Below are 24,960 nucleotides of genomic sequence, written 5' to 3' on the forward strand. Positions count from 1 at the left end.
CCCATTACTCTAGTAATCCCCTCTATAGTAATCCCGTTACTCTAGTAATCCCTTTACTATATTAATCCCATTACTCTAGTAATCCCCTCTATAGTAATCCCGTTACTCTAGTAATCCCTTTACTATAGTAATCCCATTACTCTAGTAATCCCCTCTATAGTAATCCCGTTACTCTAGCAATCCCTTCACCATAGTAATCCCATTACTCTAGTAATCCCGTTACTATAGTAGTCCCGTTACTCTAGTAATCCATTTACTATAGTAATCCCATTACTCTAGTAATCCCGTTACTATAGCAATCCCGTTACTCTAGCAATCCCGTTACTATAGTAATCCCGTTACTATAGTAATACCGTTGCTAGAGGAATCTCGTTACTATAGTAATCCCGTTACTATGGTGATTCCGTTACTCTAGTATGCAAGTTACTCTAGTAATCCCGTTAATATAGTAATCCCTTTACTCTAGCAATCCCGTTACTCTAGCAATCCCGTTAATATAGTAATCCCGTTACTCTAGCAATCCAGTTACTCTAGTAATTCCGTTACTATAGTAATCCCGTTACTACAGTAAGCCCGTTACTATAGTAATCCTGTTAATATAGTAAGTCCGTTACTCTAGTAAGCCCGTTACTCTAGTAAGCCCGTTACTCTAGTAATCCCGTTGCTCTAGTAATCCTGTTACTCTAGTAGTCCCGTTAGTATAGTAATCCCGTTACTCTAGTAATCCTGTTACTCTAGTAATCCCGTTAGTATAGTAATCCCGTTGCTCTAGTAATCCCGTTGCTCTAGTAATCCCGTTGCTCTAGTAATCCCATTACTATAGTAATCCCGTTGCTCTAGTAATCCCGTTACTATAGTAATCACGTTGCTCTAGTAATCCCGTTACTCTAGTAATCCCGTTACTCTAGTAATCCCGTTACTCTAGTAATCCGATCACATTAGCAATCTGGTCACTCTAGTAATCCGATCACATGTAATCCCATTACTATAGTAATCTGATCACTATAGTAATCCAGTTACTCTAGTGATCCAGTTACTCTAGCAATCTGGTTACGCTAGTAATCCGATCACTAGCAATCTGGTCGCTCTAGTAATCCCATTACTTTAGTAATCCGGTCACTCTATTAATCCCGTCACTCTAGTAATATAGTTACGCTAGTAGTCCGATTACTCTAGCAATCTGGTCGTTCTGGTAATCCCGTTACTCTAGTAATCCCGCTACTCTAGTAATCCGATTACTCTAGTAATCTGGTCGCTCTGGTAATCCCATTACTTTAGTAATCCGATCACTCTATTAATCCCGTCACTCTAGTAATATTGTCACGCTAGTAATCTGATTACTCTAGCAATCTGGTCGCTCTGGTAATCCCATTACTCTACTTTAGTAATCACTATAGTAATCCCGTTACGCTAGCAATGTGGTTATGCTAGTAATCCGATTACTCTAGCAATCTGGTCTCTCCGGTAATCCGGTTACTCTGTCGACTATCGGCTCGGTAACCGGACCAAGCGGAGAGCGTGAAGCTGGAACCTCGCTGCCCCCCCATACCCCGGGGTGGTAATCCCATCACTCTGATTACTCGAGAGAAGCATTCGATGATGCATCGTCATTGGCATCGTCATTGACGATCCCTGGTGATGGGACTTTGCAGGATGAACGTTGAGATGTTATGAGGGGCACGGGGTGACCAGTAAGGTCTGGGTGGGTCTGTAACACGGTGCGGCACCATCTGCCGTTCAAACAAACCAAGAAGCCAAGCCTAAAGTAGAGTCCCCGTTTATTCTGTCCCCTTTGTCACAGGGGCTTCCGCAGATTTCTACCGAGCCCATTTGTAACCCCCCCCCCCCCCCCCATAGGTTGCTCATGGCTCGGGCCATGGCTTGTTTAGCCTGGGGGGGGGGGCGGGATTTTACAGCTCGGCTCAATTCTGCCATGTGGCTCCAAGTGTGTGAGTGTGTGTGAGTGCGAGTGTGTGTGAGTGTGTGGGAGTGTGTGTGAGTGCGTGTGAGTGCGAGTGCGTGTGAGTGCGAGTGCGTGTGAGTGCGAGTGTGTGTGAGTGTGTGTGAGTGTGTGTGAGTGTGTGGGAGTGAGTGTGTGTGAGGCAAAACAACCTCCTACCTCGTCGCGGTGCCGGACGGGCAACACTGTCGTGGGCAGTGCTGTGGGGGGAGGGCCAATGCCCATTGGCCTCTCCCCTCATGGCGTCTGTGACCACCACAGTGGCTAAACGGGGGCTCTGGACGGGTGCGAGGGGCTGGTAACCCCTCCACCTTCAATTAACCACCACTAAACTACGAATTAAACATAAACCTGTAATTAATAAGCTTGTGCCGGAGGCCCCGGGGGGTCAGGCTTTTATGATGTCTCCTGGCCAAACCCCATTTGGCGGAGCCAGGAGATTGAATTTTCACCCTCGGGGCTCCTCCAGAAACAACGAAAAACCATTGCGGATGGCCACGTGGAATGTTCGAACGCTCACTGCGGAGGAGAGGCTGCCACTCCTCTGTCGGGAGCTGGACCGGTACCGCCTGGATCTTTGTGGCATTCAGGAGGTCCGGTGGACCGGTTCTGGATCCTGCCACCATGAGGGGTGGACAGTCCTCTACTCGGGGCAGGAGACTGCCAAACAACAGGGTGTGGCTCTTCTTCTGAACAAAAGAATGAAGGGGGCGTGGGAGCGTGGCGGTGAGGTGTGGGAAGCTGTAAGCCCCAGGATACTTTGGGCTCGCCTTCCCATCAACCAGAGGCGAGGAGTGGTGGTCGTGGTTACTTATGCCCCCACCGAAGACGAACATCCGTGGAGGGATGCAGGCAAAGCCGATGAGTCAGACGCTTTCTATGACCTCCTGTCACAGGTGCTGGCTAAAGTGGCCACTCGGGACAGAGTCATCTTGTTGGGTGACTTCAATGCCCGAGTTGGTCATGATGCTGGCACCTGGTCTGGAGTGATTGGAAGGCATGGGCCAGATCAGCTCAATAATAACGGTAGGAGGCTGCTAGATTTTTGTGCAGCCCATGGGCTTGTAATTACCAACACGCTCTTCCGGCATTGGCGCATCCACACAACATCATGGATACATGCCGGGTCCAAGCAAGAACATCTGCTGGACTACATAGTGACGGACCAGCGGATGCGAGCCCATGTCCTTGACACCAGGACCTACCGTGGAGCTGATCTGACCTCTGACTATCGACTAGTCATCTGTAAGATGCGCCTGCCATTCTTCCACTCCGGTGGTGGGTGTACACCCAGGACCCTATTCCAACCAAAAGTGGCCTGGTCTCAGCTAGCTGATGAAAGTTGCAAGCGAGAATTTCATCATTGCTTGCAGCTGGGGTTGGCATCGTCCCCCACTCCACCTGATGTCGAGGGTAAATGGGCGAGGTTTAAGATTGTGACTGATGCAGCTGCAATGGCTGCTTTGGGTACGCGGTCCAGACCTCCCCAGAAACCCTGGCTGACGGAGGAGGTGTTCAGGTTAATTGAGAAAAAGCGACAGGCCCACTCTCATCGCCTACAGCATCCCACGTCAGAGAGTGAGGAGGTTTACCGCAGCCTTCGCTCGGAGGTTCGGAGAGCCGTAAGGCGCTGTAAGGATGGGTGGTGGTCGCGGGTTGCTGAGGAGATGGAGTCTGCCTCAGTGGCCCGCGATCACAAATCACTATTTAACTCCATCAAAAAAGTAACCTGCAGCGCCACACCTATTACCATCATTAGAGGAAAAAACGGTGATCCAATCTCCGACCCCCAGGGACAGGTTTGCAGATTTGCTGAGCATTTCTGTGAGGTCCTGGGGGAGGGAAAATCTCTCAGCCAGGAAAACATCATGGCACAAAGTGGGGATAACCCTGCTGAGGCTGCGGTGCTTCAAATATTGGAAGAGGTCACCCCCTGTGAGTGGCTGGCTGAGGTACCAGCTGTTGAGGAAGTACTGAGGGCGATCCGGAGTCTGAGACCAGGGAAGGCACCGGGCAGAGATGATCTCCCAAGCGAAATGCTGAGGGAGGGTGGCGTTTGTGCACAGACTGCCCTATATGACATCATAACAACAGTCTGGACCACTGGACGGGTTCCGCAGGACTGGAAGGATGCCCTGGTGGTCCCCCTCTTTAAGAAGGGGGACCGTACCGACTGTAACAACTACAGGGGCATCTCACTCCTCAGTGTGCCGGGTAAGGTCCTGGCAAGGATTATTCAACATCGCCTTGCTAGGCACGCTGAGGAGAGGCTTGCGGAGCCCCAATGCGGTTTCAGGAAAGGGCGGTCCTGCACAGATGCCATATTTTCTGTCCGTCTGCTACAGCAGAGGTGTAGGGAATTCCAAAAAGACCTACATCTCTGCTTTATTGACCTGGTCAAGGCCTATGATACCATCAGTAGGACTGGGCTCTGGGTTGTTCTTCGTGCTTTCGGAGTCCCTGACCCTCTGCTCACGATCATTAAGGACCTTCATGATGGTGAGCGGGCCCGGGTAAAACTACGTGGCCGGGAGTCGGAGCCTTTCCCTGTACACCTTGGGGTGCGACAGGGATGTCCTCTGGCTCCCACATTATTTAACATCTATTTCGACTGCGTAGTTCGTGAAGCCTTCAATAGCTGTACCGGGGGAATTACCATTTGGTACAGATATAATGGGAGGCTGATCGACGCCCGGGTGCGATCAAGGGATGGCTCCCTATTGGTCAACCACGTTATGTATGCCGATGATTTGGTAATAGCTGCTCATTCAGAAGAGGAGTTGGAGACGCTGCTGCTGAGACTGGAGCGTGCCACTAAGAGGTGGGGCCTTACCATCAGCCCCACCAAAACTAAGCACCTGCCTGGGTATTTTGTACCATCGGGCACTCCACCCCCACAACTCCCAATCGGTGATGGGGCAGTTGTGGAGAGAGTGGAGAGTTTCCCATACCTGGGCAGTGTGCTTATGACCGGCTGCAGTTTATCAGCAGAGGTCTCACTCCGAATCAGTCGAGCGGCAATATCTTTTCATCGGTTGCGTAACGCTGTGTGGAAGCTACCTGGTCTGTCGCTCCGCACGAAGGTTCAGGTCTTCTCGGCCACGGTCATTCCCTCCCTTCTCTACGCTTGCGAAACGTGGACCCCCCTAGTGGAGCATCTTCGCCGGTTGGAAACATTTAGGCTGGCCTGCCTACGATCCATCCTGGGTTTAACCAGGCTGGATTGTGTGAGGAGCTCACAAGTCCTTGAAAGATCTGGGCAAAGTCCCATCAGTGAGCTCCTCCGGCAGGCAAGGCTGCGTTGGCTGGGTCATGTAGCCCGCATGCCCAGCCACCGCATGCCTAAACAGCTTTTGTTCGGCCGGATCGAGGGGGCTAAACGGGCGCGGCACGGGCTAGAGAAGAGATGGAGTGATGTGGTACAGGAGGACGTGGAGCTGAGTGGACTTGCCGATGACTGGTGCCAGCGGTGTCAAGATCGGCCTCAGTGGAGGAGGCTCGTGAAGGACGCTACTGGGCAGTTGGAGGCAGTCGCACTCCAACAACAACGGAGGGCGGAGGAGCGACGCTCACAACAACGAGCGGAGCGCCGAGTGGCTAAAGCACAGCAAGTTGGCACAGTAGGGGGCACAGGTGGTGCATCAGCCAGTCATCTCGGTCATCTCGGTCAGTCGACCCGTGGCACCTGGGTCTGCCCCGTGACCTCCTGTCAGCGGGCGTTCGACACTTCACGTGGCCTCAGGGTGCACATGGCCTGGCACAAGCGTCGTGGTGACGTCACCGCCACTTAGTGGCGAATGGCGGTTGTTGTTGTTGTGTGTGAGTGTGTGAGTGGGTGTGAGTTTGTGTGAGTGTGTGTGAGTGCGTGGGAGTGCGTGTGAGTGTGTGTGAGTGTGTGTGAGTGTGTGTGTGTGCGTGTGTGTGCGTGTGAGTGTGTGTGAGTGTAGGTGCTCGCTAACAGCACTTGCCCCAACAATCTTAAGACTCTACGGGGGATCTTTGTATATGTGTAGGTCCTCGCTAACAGCACTTGCCCCAACATTCTGTTAAGGCTATACGGGGGATCTTTGTAAATGAGTGTGAGTGTATGGGAGTATGTGTGTGTGTGAGTGTATGGAGTGGTGGTGTAGCGGTTAGCGCTACGCTGCGCTACGAACCTGGCGACCAGAGTTCGATTCCCGCTCACGGCCAACACCGGTGACAATTATCTGAACCGGTCCTGGGCCTCCCCTAGGTCGACTCGGCCTCAAATGAGTACCTGGTGCGGTGTGTAGTAAACATCGCCACTGGGGAGACAAAGGCGGTCGGGCGTGGTGCTGGCCACCCACCCCCTCGTGCGCCGTGCCGGCCTTCATAGGTGCTCGCTAACAGCACTTGTCCCGAAAGTCTGTTCAGGCTACACGGGGGATCTTTGTCTTTGTAGCGACAAGGGCATGCGGTACATGGTGGGGAAGGACTGGAGGGACCTCTTTGACGTGGTCATCGTGAAGGCCGACAAGCCGAGCTTCTTCAACGACAAGCGGAAGTGAGCCCACGTGTGTGTGTGCGTACACTGTGTGTGTGTACACTGTGTGTGTGTGTGTACACTGTGTGTGTGCACTGTGTGTGTGTACACTGTGTGTGTGTGTGTACACTGTGTGTGTGCACTGTGTGTGTGTGTGTACACTGTGTGTGTGTGTGCACTGTGTGTGTGCACTGTGTGTGTGTGTGTACACTGTGTGTGTGTGTGTGCACTGTGTGTGTGTGCACTGTGTGTGTGTGCACTGTGTGTGTGTGCACTGTGTGTGTGTGCACTGTGTGTGTGTGTGCACTGTGTGTGTGTGTGCACTGTGTGTGTGTGTGCACTGTGTGTGTGTGTGCACTGTTTCTGTGTGTACACTATGTGTGTGTGTACACTGTGTGTGTACACTGTGTGTGTACACTGTGTGTGTGTACACTGTGTGTGTGTGTACACTGTGTGTGTACACTGTGTGTGTGTGTACACTCTGTGTGTGCGTACACTGTGTGTGTGTGTACACTGTGTGTGTGTGTACACTCTGTGTGTGTGTACACTGTGTGTGTGTGTGTACACTGTGTGTGTGTGTGTGCACTGTGTGTGTGTGTACGATGTGTATGTGTGTGTGCGATGTGTGTGTGTACACTGTGTGTGTGTGCGATGTGTGTGTGTGTGTACACTGTGTGTGTGTACACTGTGTGTGTGTGTACGATGTGTGTGTGTGTGTACACTGTGTGTATGTGTACGATGTGTGTGTGTGTACAATGTGTGTGTGTACAATGTGTGTGTGTGCGTGTGTCACCTAGACCGTTCCGCCGGCTGGACGCGCAGGGTGGACTCCAGTGGGACCGCATCACGGCTCTGCACAAGGGCGAGGTGTACAAGCAGGTACCGCCACGTCTCCCCACTCTCCCCCGCCACCTCCTCCTCCTCCTCACCCCCTCCTCACCGCCACTCAGAGACCCAGACTCACATAGAGACTCGTATACTCGCATAGAGACTCGTAGACTCACACAGAGACCCGTAGACTCACACAGAGACCCATAGACCCACCCAGAGACCCGTAGACTCACACAGAGACCCGTAGACTCACACAGAGACCCGTAGACCCACCCAGAGACCCGTAGACTCACACAGAGACCCATAGACTCACGCAGAGACCCGTAGACTCACACAGAGACCCGTAGACTCATGCAGAGACCCGTAGACTCACACAGAGACCCGTAGACTCACACAGAGACCCGTAGACTCACACAGAGACCCATAGACTCATGCAGAGACCCGTAGACTCACACAGAGACCCGTAGACTCACACAGAGACCCATAGACTTATGCAGAGACCCGTAGACTCACGCAGAGACCCGTAGACTCACACAGAGACCCGTAGACTCACACAGAGACCCGTAGACTCACGCAGAGACCCGTAGACTCACACAGAGACCCGTAGACTCACGCAGAGACCCGTAGACTCACACAGAGACCCGTAGACTCACACAGAGACCCATAGACTCATGCAGAGACCCGTAGACTCACACAGAGACCCATAGACTCACACAGAGACCCGTAGACCCACCCAGAGACCCGTAGACTCACACAGAGACCCGTAGACTCACACAGAGACCCATAGACTCATGCAGAGACACAGACTCATGCAGAGACCCGTAGACTCACACAGAGACCCATAGACTTATGCAGAGACCCATAGACTCATGCAGAGACCCATAGACTCACACAGAGACCCGTAGACTCACACAGAGACCCATAGACTTATGCAGAGACCCATAGACTCATGCAGAGACCCATAGACTCACGCAGAGACCCGTAGACTCACACAGAGACCCATAGACTTATGCAGAGACCCATAGACTCATGCAGAGACCCATAGACTCACACAGAGACACAGACTCACGCAGAGACCCGTAGACTCACGCAGAGACCCGTAGACTCACACAGAGACCCATAGACTCATGCAGAGACCCATAGACTCACACAGAGACCCGTAGACTCACGTAGAAACCCGTAGACTTGCCCAGAGACCCGTAGACTCACACAGAGACCCATAGACCCACGCAGAGACCCGCAGGCTCACGTAGAGACCCATAGAATTGCATAGAGACAAAGTGGGTTCACTCATAGACTCACGTTCGGACACATAGACTCACATAGAGACCTGCTTAGAGACCCATTGACTCGCACAGAGACCCAGAGGCTCGCACGGAGACCTATAGAGACTTGCAAAGAGTCGGGTTGACTCGATCATTGAGTTGACCACGTGACGGAGCGAGGAGGACTCTGAACGGCCGGGTGGACTCGGCCGGGTGGACTTGCACGGCCGGCTACGTACGGTGCGAAGAAAGTTCGTGCGCACTGTATCCGTACTGTACGTGCAAGCCCAAAGCGTCGAGCTTGCGAGCGACAAAGCAGCCCGACGAGTTGGACTCCTGAGCGGTGATTGAGAGAGCGAGCGCTAGTGCGTGTGCACTCATGCATGTGCGTGTCATGTGTGTCATGCGTGTCATGCGTGTCGTGCGTGCGTGCGTGTGCGTGTCGTGCGTGTCGTGCGTGGCGTGCGTGTCGTGCGTGTGTGCACTCATGCGTGTGCGTGTCGTGCGTGTGCGTGTCGTGCGTGTGCGTGTCGTGCGTGTCGTGCGTGTCGTGTGTGCGTGTCATGCGTGTGCGTGTCGTGCGTGTCGTGGGAAGACGCCGGTCCCACTCGCGCTCACGGCTGCCAGCACCGGTGACGATTGGATGAACCGGCACGTAAACATTCGCGGCACTCGCCCCGGCGGCCCCTTACAGGCTACGCGGGGGACCTTTGTCTGTTGTGTGGTGGCGCGCGCAGGGAAACCTCTATGAGTTCATGCGGCTCACGGGCTGGGTGGGCTCCCACGTGCTCTACTTCGGGGACCACATCTACAGCGACCTCGCGGTACCGCGGCCCGGCTCGCCCACACAGAGACACACGCATGTGGAGTGACACGCACCTGCAGTGACACGCACCTGCAGTGACACGCACCTGCAGTGACACACACCTGCAGTGACACACACCTGCAGTGACACACACCTGGAGTGACACACATCTATACTGATACACATCTGGATTGACACACATCTATACTGATACACACCTGGAGTGACACACACCTGCAGTGACACACACCTGCAGTGACACACACCTGGAGTGACACACATCTATACTGATACACACCTGGAGTGACACACACCTGCAGTGACACACACCTGCAGTGACACACACCTGCAGTGACACACACCTGGAGTGACACACATCTATACTGATACACACCTGGAGTGGCACACACCTGGAGTGGCACACACCTGGAGTGACACACATCTATACTGATACACATCTGGAAAGACACACACCTAAGTGACACACACCTGGAGTGACACACACCTGCAGTGACACACATCTATACTGATACACATCTGGAGTGACACACACCTGGAGTGACACACACCTGCAGTGACACGCACCTGCAGTGACACACATCTATACTGATACACATCTGGAGTGACGCACACCTGGAGTGACACACACCTGCAGTGACACACATCTATACTGATACACATCTGGAAAGACACACACCTAAGTGACACACACCTGGAGTGACACACACCTGGAGTGACACACACCTGCAGTGACACACATCTATACTGATACACATCTGGAAAGACACACACCTAAGTGACACACACCTGGAGTGACACACACCTGCAGTGACACACATCTATACTGATACACATCTGGAGTGACACACACCTGCAGTGACACTCTATAGAGATACACATCTATAGAGATACACATCTATACTGACACTCTATAGAGATACACATCTATACTGACACTCTATACTGATACACATCTATACTGATACACATCTATAGAGATACACATCTATAGAGAAACACCTCCATGAAGCGCTATGTATATATTTATCTCTCCCGCCACTCCTCTATAGCTCTACATTCTCAAACACACTCTCATGGCCGCGTTAATAATGCATGCACGCGCGCCACCACTACCACTACCGACACCACCGACACCACCACCACCACCGCCACCACCACCGCACAACACCACAGGTCGAGGCGGAGCAGGCCGGCTCGTACTGCGAGATCGGCCACAGCGCCGGCGACCCCACCGCCGACGCCACCAGGACCAGCTCCGCCGCCATCACCAGCGCGACCGCGGTGCCACCCCTCCTCCTCCTCCTCCTCCGGCAGGACCTGACGCTGCGACACGGCTGGAGGACGGGCGCCATCATCCCGGAGCTGCGCGACGAGATCAACACCATCAACTCGGCCGAGTACACGCGCCAGCTCACCTGGCTGCAGGCACTCACGGGGCTCATCGACCGCATGCAGGTGAGCGGGCGGGTGAGCGGGCGGGTGAGCGGGCGGGTGAGCGGGCGGGTGAGCCGGAGGGTGAGCGGGCGGGTGAGCATGCAGGTGAGCGGGCGGGTGAGCGGGTAGGTGAGCGGGCGGGTGAGCGGGCGGGTGAGTAGGCAGGTGAGCTGGCGGGTGAGCGGGCGGGTGAGCGGGCGGGTGAGCGGGCGGGTGAGCGGGTAGGTGAGCGGGCGGGTGAGCGGGCGGGTGAGCGGGCGGGTGAGCTGGCGGGTGAGCATGCAGGTGAGCCTGAGGGTGAGCGGGCGGGTGAGCGGGCGGGTGAGCCGGCGGGTGAGCGGGCGGGTGAGCCGGCGGGTGAGCGGGCGGGTGAGCCGGCGGGTGAGCGGGCGGGTGAGCGGGCGGGTGAGCGGGCGGGTGAGCGGGCGGGTGAGCTGGCGGGTGAGCGGGCGGGTGAGCGGGCGGGTGAGCCGGCGGGTGAGCGGGCGGGTGAGCGGGCGGGTGAGCGGGCGGGTGAGCGGGCGGGTGAGCGGGCGGGTGAGCCGGAGGGTGAGCGGGCGGGTGAGCCGGCGGGTGAGCATGCAGGTGAGCCGGAGGGTGAGCGGGCGGGTGAGTCGGAGGGTGTGCCGGAGGTGAGCCGGTGGGTGAGTCGGAGGGTGAGCGGGAGGGTGAGCCAGCGGGTGAGCATGCAGGTGAGCTGGCGGGTGAGCTGGCGGGTGAGCGGGCGGGTGAGCCGGCGGGTGAGCCTGAGGGTGAGCGGGCGGGTGAGCGGGCGGGTGAGCCGGCGGGTGAGTAGGCAGGTGAGCGGGCGGGTGATCCGGCGGGTGAGCCGGCGGGTGAGCCGGAGGGTGAGCCGGAGGGTGAGCGGGCGGGTGAGCGGGCGGGTGAGTCGGAGGGTGAGCGGGCGGGTGAGCCGGTGGGTGAGTCGGAGGGTGAGCGGGCGGGTGAGCGGGCGGGTGAGCCGGCGGGTGAGCCGGAGGGTGAGCGGGCGGGTGAGCGGGCGGGTGAGCGGGCGGGTGAGCGGGCGGGTGAGCGGGCGGGTGAGCGGGCGGGTGAGTCGGCGGGTGAGTCGGCGGGTGAGTCGGCGGGTGAGTCGGCGGGTGAGTCGGCGGGTGAGTCGGCGGGTGAGTCGGCGGGTGAGTCGGCGGGTGAGTCGGCGGGTGAGTCGGCGGGTGAGTCGGCGGGTGAGTCGGCGGGTGAGTCGGCGGGTGAGCCGGCGGGTGAGCCGGCGGGTGAGCCGGCGGGTGAGCCGGCGGGTGAGTCGGCGGGTGAGTCGGCGGGTGAGTCGGCGGGTGAGTCGGCGGGTGAGTCGGCGGGTGAGTCGGCGGGTGAGTCGGCGGGTGAGTCGGCGGGTGAGTCGGCGGGTGAGTCGGCGGGTGAGTCGGCGGGTGAGCGGGCGGGTGAGCCGGTGGGTGAGTCGGAGGGTGAGCGGGCGGGTGAGCCGGCGGGTGAGCCGGCGGGTGAGTCGGCGGGTGAGTCGGCGGGTGAGTCGGCGGGTGAGTCGGCGGGTGAGTCGGCGGGTGAGTCGGCGGGTGAGCATGCGGGTGAGCCGGAGGGTGAGCGGGCGGGTGAGCCGGTGGGTGAGTCGGAGGGTGAGCGGGCGGGTGAGCCGGCGGGTGAGCCGGCGGGTGAGCCGGAGGGTGAGCCGGAGGGTGAGCCGGAGGGTGAGCCGGAGGGTGAGCGGGCGGGTGAGCGGGCGGGTGAGCGGGCGGGTGAGCGGGCGGGTGAGCGGGCGGGTGAGCGGGCGGGTGAGCGGGCGGGTGAGCCGGCTGGTGAGCCGGCGGGTGAGCCGGCGGGTGAGCCGGCGGGTGAGCCGGCGGGTGAGCCGGCGGGTGAGCCGGCGGGTGAGCGAGCGGGTGAGCAGGTGAGCGGGCGGGTGAGCAGGTGGGTGAGCGGGCGGGTGAGCGGGCGGGTGAGCCGGCGGGTGAGCGGGCGGATGAGTCAGCCGTGGGGGGGGGGGGGGGTCGAGCAGGAGCGTGGGAGGAGTTGACACGAGTTGACGATTCTGTGCTGAGACGCGCAGCTGTGTGAGTGACTGATATGACGGTACCTGTACGAGATAGGACACGCACCTGTGGGATATGACCACGCACCTGTGTGGTGGTGCGGTACGTCACCGCGTGCTCCGCCGTGTGGCTGCGTGCGCTCGGCAGGTTTACCGGAGCCCCGAGTGCCTCGAGGTCGTGCAAGAGTGGGACCGTGAGCGCCAGGAGCTCCGGTGAGAACGCATCCACCAGCCTGCTCACTCGCTCGCTCACTCACTCACTCACCCACTTACTAACTCACTCACTAACTCACTCACTCACTTACTCACTAACTCACTCACTCACTTACTCACTAACTTACTCACTAACTCACTTACTCACTAACTCGCTCACCTACTGACCCACTCACTTGCCTACTCGCCCACTAACCCACCCACTCACCCACTCACTCACCCACGTACCCACTCACCCAACACTCACTCACTCACTCACCTACTGACCCACTCACTCGCCCACTCGCCCATTAACCCACCCACTCACTCACCCACTCACTCACCCACTCACTCACCCACTCACTCACCCACTCACTCACCCACTCACTCACCCACGTACCCACTCGCCCAACACTCACTCACTCCACTCACTCACCTATTGACCCACTCACTTGCCCACTCACCCACTAACCCACCCACTAACCCACCCACTCACTCACCCACTCACTCACCCACTCACTCACTCACTCACCCACTCACACACCCACGTACCCACTTACCCAACACTCACCCAACACTCACTCATTCACTCACTAACTCACTCACTCACCTACTGACCCACTCACTTGCCCACTCGCCCACTAACCCACTCACCCACCACTCACTCACTCACTCCACCTACTCACTCACCCACGTACCCACTCACCCAGCACTCACTCACTCACTCACTCACTCGCCCCCTAACCTCTCGCTCACTCGCTCAAAATGCACTAGCTCACCCACTCGGTCATCCACTTCCCCACTCACTCACTCACTCACCCACATACCCACTCACCCACCACTCACTCACCCACTCACCCACATACTCGCTCACCCACGAACCAACTTGCCCACCCACTTGCGCGTCCACCAGCCCACTGGCAAACTTAATCGCCCACTCACCCGCTCACTCTCTGGGATCGTATCGATCCAGAACGGGCAATGCCGCACACGCCGACTCGTTCCAAGAGTTCTTATTCTTAGGTTTTTTCGGTAAAGTCACGTAGGTAAAAAATAAAAATTAATAAAAGTAAAATAAAAATAAAATAAAAATCACGACGTTTCGGAGGCAACACAAGCCTCCGTCTTCAGGTGGAACCGTCACAGCACGATCGCTGTATCAAGTGAGAGAAATTCCAAGAAACAGTATTTGTATATATACTGGTTGAGGGTGGGAGGAGCCAAGGTAGGCCATCCCTCCCCAATTTCTCTTCCACTCTAACCGCCCCCACCACCCCCACCGCCCCCCCCACCCCCCGCCACGCAGAACGGTGACCAAGAGCCTGTTCAACCCCCAGTTCGGCAGCCTGTTCCGCACGCACCAGAACCCGACGTACTTCAACCGGCGGCTGTCGCGCTTCGCCGACGTCTACATGACGTGCGTCAGCTGCCTGCTCAACTACGACCTGCAGCACACCTTCTTCCCGCGCCGGGCGCCGCTGCAGCACGAGGCGCCGCTCTGGCTGGACCAGCTGTGCATCGGCTGCCTGGGACTCCCACGCCGGGAGACGGTCGCCGCCGCCGGTTCCGCCGGTTCCGCCGCCGCCGCGACGCAGCAGGAGCGGCAGTGACGGGGCGCTCGGTCCGCGCGCGGTCGACGTGAGTGTGAGCGAGCGTGAGTGTGAGCGAGCGTGAGTGCATGAGTGTGAGCGAGCGTGAGTGCGTGAGTGTGAGCGAGCGTGCGTGTGAGCAAGCGTGCGTGTGAGCGAGCGTGCGTGTGAGCGAGCGTGAGTGTGAGCGAGCGTGAGTGTGAGCGAGCGTGAGTGTGAGCGAGCGTGCGCGTGAGCATGAGTGTGAGCGTGAGCATGAGTGTGAGCGTGAGTGTGAGCGTGAGCGCGAGCGTGAGCGAGCGTGAGTGTGAGTGTGAGTGAGCGAGCACATTGCACGTGGGGACGACGGCGCGCTGCGGCGTACCCGCCGCCCTCGCGGGTCGACAAGCACTCCTGGCGCTCGATAGGCCGGGGCCGGGGGGGTAGGAGTGTCGTGCGTGAGCGTGGCTGACCCGGGGCGTGGACTGACCCCCGGTAGGAGAGTCGTGGGTGAGCGTGGCTGACCCGGGGCGTGCGCTGACCCCGGTAGGAGGGGCGTGCGTGAGCGTGGCTGACCCCGGGGTGTGCGCTGATCCCCGGCGCGAGAAGGCGAGCGAGAGATTCGTGGAGGAGGAGGGGGGGTGGTGTCGCTGTTGAGCCTTTGGGGTCATTTTCGGTCCTTGCACGTGGAGTGCTGCAAGATGCTGCAAGATGGGGGGGGGGTGATGCTTTAACGGACGAAGGGAAATGTATACAATGCGATGATGTTTTAAAAAAAATGTTTAATAACTGGACAAGTGTTTGTTTACGTAAATAGAACATGGCAATTCGCCACTAGTACAGCACTAACCGGTTGTGTGTTGGAGAGCCAAGCCACAGCGTTTACAATCTTGAGTACCGCGACGTTTCGCCCAGTAATTACCACCGGCTTCATCAGGCGACAGCCAGACTCGTGGAGAAATCCTCCTCCTGTTTCGTTCCTTAAATAGAGGGGGTCGATGTGATGGCATCACTTGTGAGCCCTTCTTGAGAGAAGTGGAGCAGGGGAGGGGGGGGTTAATGAATGCATATCAATGACAATGGCCACCCATTGTTAATGAATGCATATCGATGACAATGGATATCCATTGTTAATCAATGCATATCGATGACAATGGCTATCCATTGTTAATGAATGCATATCAGTGACAATGGCTATCCATTGTTAATGAATGCATATCGATAACAATGGCTATCCAATGTTAATGAATGCATATCGATGACAATGGCTATCCAATGTTAATGAATGCATATCGATAACAATGGCTATCCAATGTTAATGAATGCATATCGATAACAATGGCTATCCATTGTTAATGGATGCATATCAGTGACAATGGCTATCCATTGTTAATGAATGCATATCAATGACAATGGCTATCCATTGTTAATGAATGCATATCAATGACAATGGCTATCCATTGTTAATGAATGCATATCGATGACAATGGCTTTCCATTGTTAATGAATGCATATCAATGACAATGGCTTTCCATTGTTAATGAATGCATATCGATGACAATGGCTTTCCATTGTTAATGAATGCATATCAATGACAATGGCTATCCAATGTTAATGAATGCATATCGATGACAATGGCTATCCATTGTTAATGAATGCATATCAATGACAATGGCTATCCATTGTTAATGAATGCATATCGATGACAATGGCTATCCATTGTTCATGAATGCATATCAATGACAATGGATATCCATTGTTAATGAATGCATATCAATGACAATGGATATCCATTGTTAATGAATGCATATCGATGACAATGGATATCCATTGTTAATGAATGCATATCAATGACAATGGCTATCCATTGTTAATGAATGCATACCAATGACAATGGCTATCCATTGTTAATGAATGCATATCGATGACAATGGCTATCCATTGTTAATGAATGCATATCAGTGACAATGGCTATCCATTGTTAATGAATGCATATCGATGACAATGGCTATCCATTGTTCATGAATGCATATCGATGACAATGGATATCCATTGTTAATGAATGCATATCAGTGACAATGGCTATCCATTGTTAATGAATGCATATCAATGACAATGGCTTTCCATTGTTCATGAATGCATATCAGTGACAATGGCTATCCATTGTTAATGAATGCATATCAATGACAATGGCTTTCCATTGTTAATGAATGCATATCGATGACAATGGCTATCCATTGTTAATGAATGCATATCGATGACAATGGCTATCCATTGTTAATGAATGCATATCAATGACAATGGCTATCCATTGTTAATGAATGCATATCGATGACAATGGCTATCCATTGTTAATGAATGCATATCAGTGACAATGGCTATCCATTGTTAATGAATGCATATCAGTGACAATGGCTATCCATTGTTCATGAATGCATATCGATGACAATGGCTATCCATTGTTAATGAATGCATATCAATGACAATGGCTATCCATTGTTCATGAATGCATATCAATGACAATGGTTATCCATTGCCGGTTGGATTATTTGTATTGTAATCGACGCACGTTATGCATGCACATACAAGCCCATTTCCCTTGTACTGCCTGTCGATTGTGTGCACTGAAATAGCCGTATCTGCTATTGTTCGGTTATTTTAGTGCACGCAAACCTCACTAGTTGGCTGTGTCGGGTGGTGACGGGTTTAACGACACATTTATATATTTACGCGATCTAACCCCGAAAAAACCTTCTATGGATGATATTGGTCGCGAAAGCCTCCTACGTGTTAAACTAACTGGACAATAATTTACTGTGTGTGACTGTGTGTGTGTGTGTGCCGTGTGTATGTGTGACTGTGTATGTGCGCGTGTGTGTGTTGGGGAGCGGTAGAGCAGGCCTATCCCAAGCAACCCCTCTATCGATCCATCTTGCTTTGTTGCATGAAATCTAGACCACGTACAATAACACAATTGTTTTTGTTCAAATTATTGTCACGCCATGTACAATGTTATAATTGCTGTAAAGCGTCCTGGCAAAGGCGCTACGTGAATTTCATTAAGATCAGATGGCAAAAATGTGTTTCACCCCCCCCCCCCCCCCCAACACGTTCATCATCGCATCGTATTCGAGTTCGCGTTGATGAAAACGACACACTCGGCGTTACGGGAGACCGTACCCGGTGCGGTGTGGTGACCATCAGCACTGGGAAGACAAAGGCGGTCGGGCCTGGTGCTGACCACAAGCCCGCGACTTTGTGCGCAGTACAACATGAGCATCGCTGCCTCCTGACGACACTTTCGCCCCCCACCCCTGCCCCCCTCAAGCTATGAACGGCGACGTGGGGGAAATCTTCGTGTTTTTTGTTTCAGTGTTGAAGTAGGAATGGCAAGCAGTTTGCACTGCACTGGAACTCAGCCGCCCGAGTTCGAATCCTGCCCCCGGCTTGCAAGGCAACGTGTGTGTGTGTGTGGGCGGCATGTCTCTGGCCTCCCCCTACGTATGCTCGGCCTAAACACGACGACAGTACTTTTTGGTGAAGTATGCGTTTGCAAATATTGTTTTTACCCAGCGCGCGTGCGACTTGCTTGCACCTTGGAGGTCTAACGGCGTTCGCCCGAATCGAACGTTAACATATCGGAGAGTCTCTAAGTTATACGTGCGTGGAAAAAGGGAAAAAAAAATATATACACACACATCGTTAGACGGTAAATAGTTATGGCAAGTAAAGCGTTAATAAAGATGTTCATACGAACCACTCTCATGACGGACGCGCGGTCATTTCATGCCGTCGTCTGCGTTAGTTCCAAGCGTTGGTTTTCTCAACAGGAATATGATGATGTTGCGTGTGTGTGTGTGTGGTCCTGTTGTCTATCTCGTTTGTTCCGTCTCGTTTGTGTTGTCTAACTCGTTTGTTCCATCTCGTTTGTGTTGTCTAACTCGTTTGTTCCGTCTCGTTTGTGTTGTCTAACTCGTTTGTTCCGTCTCGTTTGTGTTTAACTCGTTTGTTCCATCTCGTTTGTGTTGTCTATCTCGTTTGTTCCATCTCGTTTGTGTTGTCTAACTCGTTTGTTCCATCTCGTTTGTGTTGTCTAACTCGTTTGTTCCATCTCGTTTGTGTTGTCTAACTCGTTTGTTCCGTCTCGTTTGTGTTGTCTAACTCGTTTGTTCCATCTCGTTTGTGTTGTCTAACTCGTTTGTTCCGTCTCGTTTGTGTTGTCTAACTCGTTTGTTCCATCTCGTTTGTGTTGTCTAACTCGTTTGTTCCATCTCATTTGTGTTGTCTATCTCGTTTGTTCCATCTCATTTGTGTTGTCTAACTCGTTTGTTCCGTCTCGTTTGTGTTGTCTAACTCGTTTGTTTCATCTCGTTTGTGTTGTCTAACTCGTTTGTTCCATCTCATTTGTGTTGTCTAACTCGTTTGTTCCGTCTCGTTTGTGTTGTCTAACTCGTTTGTTCCATCTCATTTGTGTTGTCTAACTCGTTTGTTCCGTCTCGTTTGTGTTGTCTAACTCGTTTGTTTCATCTCGTTTGTGTTGTCTAACTCGTTTGTGTTGTCTAACTCGTTTGTTCCGTCTCGTTTGTGTTGTCTATCTCGTTTGTTCCGTCTCGTTTGTGTTGTCTAACTCGTTTGTTCCGTCTCGTTTGTGTTGTCTAACTCGATTGTTCCGTCTCGTTTGTGTTGTCTATCTCGTTTGTTCCGTCTCGTTTGTGTTGTCTAACTCGTTTGTTCCGTCTCGTTTGTGTTGTCTAACTCGATTGTTCCGTCTCGTTTGTGTTGTCTATCTCGTTTGTTCCGTCTCGTTTGTGTTGTCTAACTCGTTTGTTCCGTCTCGTTTGTGTTGTCTATCTCGTTTGTTCCGTCTCGTTTGTGTTGTCTCTCTCGTTTGTTCCGTCTCGTTTGTGTTGTCTAACTCGTTTGTTCCGTCTCGTTTGTGTTGTCTATCTCGTTTGTTCCGTCTCGTTTGTGTTGTCTAACTCGTTTGTTCCGTCTCGTTTGTGTTGTCTAACTCGTTTGTTCCGTCTCGTTTGTGTTGTCTAACTCGTTTGTTCCGTCTCGTTTGTGTTGTCTAACTCGTTTGTTCCGTCTCGTTTGTGTTGTCTAACTCGATTGTTTCGTCTCGTTTGTGTTGTCTAACTCGTTTGTTCCGTCTCGTTTGTGTTGTCTAACTCGTTTGTTCCGTCTCGTTTGTGTTGTCTAACTCGTTTGTTCCGTCTCGTTTGTGTTGTCTAACTCGTTTGTTCCATCTCGTTTGTGTTGTCTAACTCGTTTGTTCCGTCTCGTTTGTGTTGTCTAACTCGTTTGTTCCGTCTCGTTTGTGTTGTCTAACTCGTTTGTTCCATCTCGTTTGTGTTGTCTAACTCGATTGTTTAATCTCGTTTGTGTTGTCTAACTCGTTTGTTCCGTCTCGTTTGTGTTGTCTAACTCGTTTGTTCCGTCTCGTTTGTGTTGTCTATCTCGTTTGTTCCATCTCGTTTGTGTTGTCTATCTCGTTTGTTCCATCTCGTTTGTGTTGTCCATCTCGTTTGTTCCGTCTCGTTTGTGTTGTCTAACTCGTTTGTTCCGTCTCGTTTGTGTTGCCTAACTCGTTTGTTCCGTCTCGTTTGTGTTGTCTAACTCGTTTGTTCCGTCTCGTTTGTGTTGTCTATCCCGTTTGTTCCGTCTCGTTTGTGTTGTCTATCTCGTTTGTTCCGTCTCGTTTGTGTTGTCTAACTCGTTTGTTCCGTCTCGTTTGTGTTGTCTAACTCGTTTGTTCCATCTCGTTTGTGTTGTCTATATCGTTTGTTCCATCTCGTTTGTGTTGTCTATCTCGTTTGTTCCGTCTCGTTTGTGTTGTCTAACTCGTTTGTTCCGTCTCGTTTGTGTTGTCTTACTCGTTTGTTCCGTCTCGTTTGTGTTGTCTAACTCGTTTGTTCCATCTCGTTTGTGTTGTCTAACTCGTTTGTTCCGTCTCGTTTGTGTTGTCTAACTCGTTTGTTCCGTCTCGTTTGTGTTGTCTAACTCGTTTGTTCCGTCTCGTTTGTGTTGTCTAACTCGTTTGTTCCGTCTCGTTTGTGTTGTCTAACTCGTTTGTTCCGTCTCGTTTGTGTTGTCTATCTCGTTTGTTCCATCTCGTTTGTGTTGTCTAACTCGTTTGTTCCGTCTCGTTTGTGTTGTCTTACTCGTTTGTTCCATCTCGTTTGTGTTGTCTAACTCGTTTGTTCCATCTCGTTTGTGTTGTCTAACTCGTTTGTTCCGTCTCGTTTGTGTTGTCTTACTCGTTTGTTCCATCTCGTTTGTGTTGTCTATCTCGTTTTTTCCATCTCGTTTGTGTTGTCTAACTCGTTTTTTCCGTCTCGTTTGTGTTGTCTTACTCGTTTGTTCCGTCTCGTTTGTGTTGTCTTACTCGTTTGTTCCATCTCGTTTGTGTTGTCTATCTCGTTTGTTCCGTCTCGTTTGTGTTGTCTTACTCGTTTGTTCCGTCTCGTTTGTGTTGTCTTACTCGTTTGTTCCGTCTCGTTTGTGTTGTCTATCTCGTTTTTTCCATCTCGTTTGTGTTGTCTAACTCGTTTGTTCCGTCTCGTTTGTGTTGTCTAACTCGTTTGTTCCATCTCGTTTGTGTTGTCTAACTCGTTTGTTCCATCTCATTTGTGTTGTCTAACTCGTTTGTTCCATCTCGTTTGTGTTGTCTAACTCGTTTGTTCCATCTCGTTTGTTCCATTTCGTTTGTTCCATCTCGTTTGTGTTGTCTAACTCGTTTGTTCCATCTCGTTTGTGTTGTCTAACTCGTTTGTTCCATCTCGTTTGTTCCATCTCGTTTGTTCCATCTCATTTGTGTTGTCTAACTCGTTTGTTCCATCTCGTTTGTGTTGTCTAACTCGTTTGTTCCGTCTTGTTTGTTCCGTCTCGTTTGTTCCATCTCGTTTGTGTTGTCTATCTCGTTTGTTCCATCTCGTTTGTTCCGTCTCGTTTGTGTTGTCTAACTCGTTTGTTCTGTCTCGTTTGTGTTGTCTAACTCGTTTGTTCCATCTCGTTTGTTCCGTCTCGTTTGTGTTGTCTAACTCGTTTGTTCCATCTCGTTTGTGTTGTCTATCTCGTTTGTTCCGCCTCGTTTGTGTTGTCTAACTCGTTTGTTCCGTCTCGTTTGTGTTGTCTAACTCGTTTGTTCCGTCTCGTTTGTGTTGTCTAACTCGATTGTTTCGTCTCGTTTGTGTTGTCTAACTCGTTTGTTTCGTCTCGTTTGTGTTGTCTAACTCGTTTGTTCCGTCTCGTTTGTGTTGTCTAACTCGTTTGTTCCGTCTCGTTTGTGTTGTCTAACTCGTTTGTTCCGTCTCGTTTGTGTTGTCTAACTCGTTTGTTCCGTCTCGTTTGTGTTGTCTAACTCGTTTGTTCCGTCTCGTTTGTGTTGTCTAACTCGTTTGTTCCGTCTCGTTTGTGTTGTCTAACTCGATTGTTTCATCTCGTTTGTGTTGTCTAACTCGATTGTTTCATCTCGTTTGTGTTGTCTAACTCGTTTGTTCCGTCTCGTTTGTGTTGTCTAACTCGTTTGTTCCGTCTCGTTTGTGTTGTCTATCTCGTTTGTTCCATCTCGTTTGTGTTGTCTATCTCGTTTGTTCCGTCTCGTTTGTGTTGTCTATCCCGTTTGTTCCGTCTCGTTTGTGTTGTCTATCTCGTTTGTTCCGTCTCGTTTGTGTTGTCTAACTCGTTTGTTCCGTCTCGTTTGTGTTGTCTAACTCGTTTGTTCCATCTCGTTTGTGTTGTCTATATCGTTTGTTCCATCTCGTTTGTGTTGTCTATCTCGTTTGTTCCGTCTCGTTTGTGTTGTCTAACTCGTTTGTTCCGTCTCGTTTGTGTTGTCTTACTCGTTTGTTCCGTCTCGTTTGTGTTGTCTAACTCGTTTGTTCCATCTCGTTTGTGTTGTCTAACTCGTTTGTTCCGTCTCGTTTGTGTTGTCTAACTCGTTTGTTCCGTCTCGTTTGTGTTGTCTAACTCGTTTGTTCCGTCTCGTTTGTGTTGTCTAACTCGTTTGTTCCGTCTCGTTTGTGTTGTCTAACTCGTTTGTTCCGTCTCGTTTGTGTTGTCTAACTCGTTTGTTCCGTCTCGTTTGTGTTGTCTAACTCGTTTGTTCCGTCTCGTTTGTGTTGTCTAACTCGTTTGTTCCGTCTCGTTTGTGTTGTCTAACTCGTTTGTTCCGTCTCGTTTGTGTTGTCTATCTCGTTTGTTCCATCTCGTTTGTGTTGTCTAACTCGTTTGTTCCGTCTCGTTTGTGTTGTCTTACTCGTTTGTTCCGTCTCGTTTGTGTTGTCTTACTCGTTTGTTCCATCTCGTTTGTGTTGTCTAACTCGTTTGTTCCATCTCGTTTGTGTTGTCTAACTCGTTTGTTCCGTCTCGTTTGTGTTGTCTTACTCGTTTGTTCCATCTCGTTTGTGTTGTCTATCTCGTTTTTTCCATCTCGTTTGTGTTGTCTAACTCGTTTTTTCCGTCTCGTTTGTGTTGTCTTACTCGTTTGTTCCGTCTCGTTTGTGTTGTCTTACTCGTTTGTTCCGTCTCGTTTGTGTTGTCTATCTCGTTTTTTCCATCTCGTTTGTGTTGTCTAACTCGTTTGTTCCGTCTCGTTTGTGTTGTCTAACTCGTTTGTTCCATCTCGTTTGTGTTGTCTAACTCGTTTGTTCCATCTCATTTGTGTTGTCTAACTCGTTTGTTCCATCTCGTTTGTGTTGTCTAACTCGTTTGTTCCATCTCGTTTGTTCCATCTCGTTTGTTCCATCTCGTTTGTGTTGTCTAACTCGTTTGTTCCGTCTTGTTTGTTCCGTCTCGTTTGTTCCATCTCGTTTGTGTTGTCTATCTCGTTTGTTCCATCTCGTTTGTTCCGTCTCGTTTGTGTTGTCTAACTCGTTTGTTCCGTCTCGTTTGTGTTGTCTAACTCGTTTGTTCCATCTCGTTTGTTCCGTCTCGTTTGTGTTGTCTAACTCGTTTGTTCCATCTCGTTTGTGTTGTCTATCTCGTTTGTTCCGCCTCGTTTGTGTTGTCTATCTCGTTTGTTCCGCCTCGTTTGTGTTGTCTAACTCGTTTGTTCCGTCTCGTTTGTGTTGTCTATCTCGTTTGTTCCATCTCGTTTGTTCCGTCTCGTTTGTGTTGTCTAACTCGTTTGTTCCGTCTCGTTTGTGTTGTCTATCTCATTTGTTCCATCTCGTTTGTGTTGTCTATCTCGTTTGTTCCGCCTCGTTTGCCCCGTCCTGTGTCTCCTCCAGTCCACGCGCTCCTTCCCTCTGCGTCTCCGTGCAACTGCGATCCTTCCTTTGCGAGAACTCCCCTCCCCCTTTCTTCCTCCCTCCCATTCTCCTGTGGTCGACGAAGGCCTCGGCAAGGTAAGGTAAAAGTGTAAAAACAACGAGCAGACCTTTACCCTACCTTTTACCTTACCACAATACAATCACTCTACCCTACCTTTCACCCTTTAGCAATGTAAGGTAAAAGGTAAAAAGCAACGAGCCTACCTTTTACCCTACCCTTTACCCTTACCCCTTGGCATGTCGACACCTTTACCCTTTTACCCGGTAAAAAGGGTACAATTACCTTACCTTGCCGAGGCCTAGGTCGACGTGGCCCACGTGACGGAACCGTAGCGCCCCCGTGGGCAAGGCCCACCCCCGCGCCCCATCGGAAGGACGCTTTCTCCAGGCCGACGCGCCGGGATGCCCGTGTGCCTTTCATCGATATCCCTCTGCACATTCGCAGCATCACCTCAATCGCCTCCTTCAAGAGAGACTTAAAAACTCACCTCTACAGCCACGCGCTTTCGAGCGACTCTTGAGCTTGGCTCCGCGCCTCTGAGTTGCGGCCACTACGTCTGCAAATTTGCGCGCGTTACAAATTGAACTATTATTAAAGGCAGCGGCAGTTCGTGCGGCGAGCAGGCCCCAAATCCCCTGCCCAAGCTCTGGACTCCTCTACACACGAAGGTGTCTCCGGCCAATGACTGAGCATTTAACACGTGGAAAGGAAAGCGGAGCGCCCGGGGGAAATACAAAATAAATCTTCGTGTGCGAGGGGACAACGCTCAATCCCCGTACGGACGGGGAGAGGGTGGAAAGCTGTCGACTTGCTGTTCTGCCTTTTCTCCTGGCGAGCAGAGGACGTGTGGTACCTCATCCACGCACACGGGGAAGGGAGGTTTCAATTTCACAACAACGTCTCTGTGTGTGGTGGTGGTGGTGCAGGGGTTAGCGCGCTGCGCTACGAACCTGGCGACCCGGGTTCGATTCCCGCTCACGGGCCAACACCGGTGACGATTATCTGAACCGGTCCTGGGCCTCCCCTAGGTCGACTCGGCCTCAAATGAGTATCTGGTGCGATGTGTAGTAAACATCGCCACTGGGGAGACAAAGGCGGC

The 24,960-nt window shown here is 52.3% G+C and overlaps 1 protein-coding gene across 2 annotated transcripts in view; it reads left to right on the top strand.

The window, feature by feature from the left end:
- LOC144945594 (5'-nucleotidase domain-containing protein 3-like) overlaps positions 1 to 24,960 on the top strand; it is a 71,506-nt gene that overhangs the window by 40,869 nt on the left and 5,677 nt on the right. The window contains exons 9-14 of one of the 2 annotated variants that reach the window (XM_078874086.1): positions 6,384 to 6,485; positions 7,262 to 7,343; positions 9,298 to 9,384; positions 10,701 to 10,841; positions 12,974 to 13,038; positions 14,324 to 14,655. In XM_078874086.1, coding sequence (XP_078730212.1) covers positions 6,384 to 6,485; positions 7,262 to 7,343; positions 9,298 to 9,384; positions 10,701 to 10,841; positions 12,974 to 13,038; positions 14,324 to 14,627 — 781 coding nt within the window. In that variant the 3' untranslated portion in view covers positions 14,628 to 14,655. Of the gene's footprint in view, positions 1 to 6,383; positions 6,486 to 7,261; positions 7,344 to 9,297; positions 9,385 to 10,700; positions 10,842 to 12,973; positions 13,039 to 14,323; positions 15,665 to 24,960 lie in introns of those variants that run through there. The other variant, XM_078874084.1, reaches the window with a different exon arrangement.

This window comes from Lampetra fluviatilis, chromosome 38 (assembly GCF_964198595.1).
Source record: "Lampetra fluviatilis chromosome 38, kcLamFluv1.1, whole genome shotgun sequence".
Taxonomy (NCBI): domain Eukaryota; kingdom Metazoa; phylum Chordata; class Hyperoartia; order Petromyzontiformes; family Petromyzontidae; genus Lampetra; species Lampetra fluviatilis.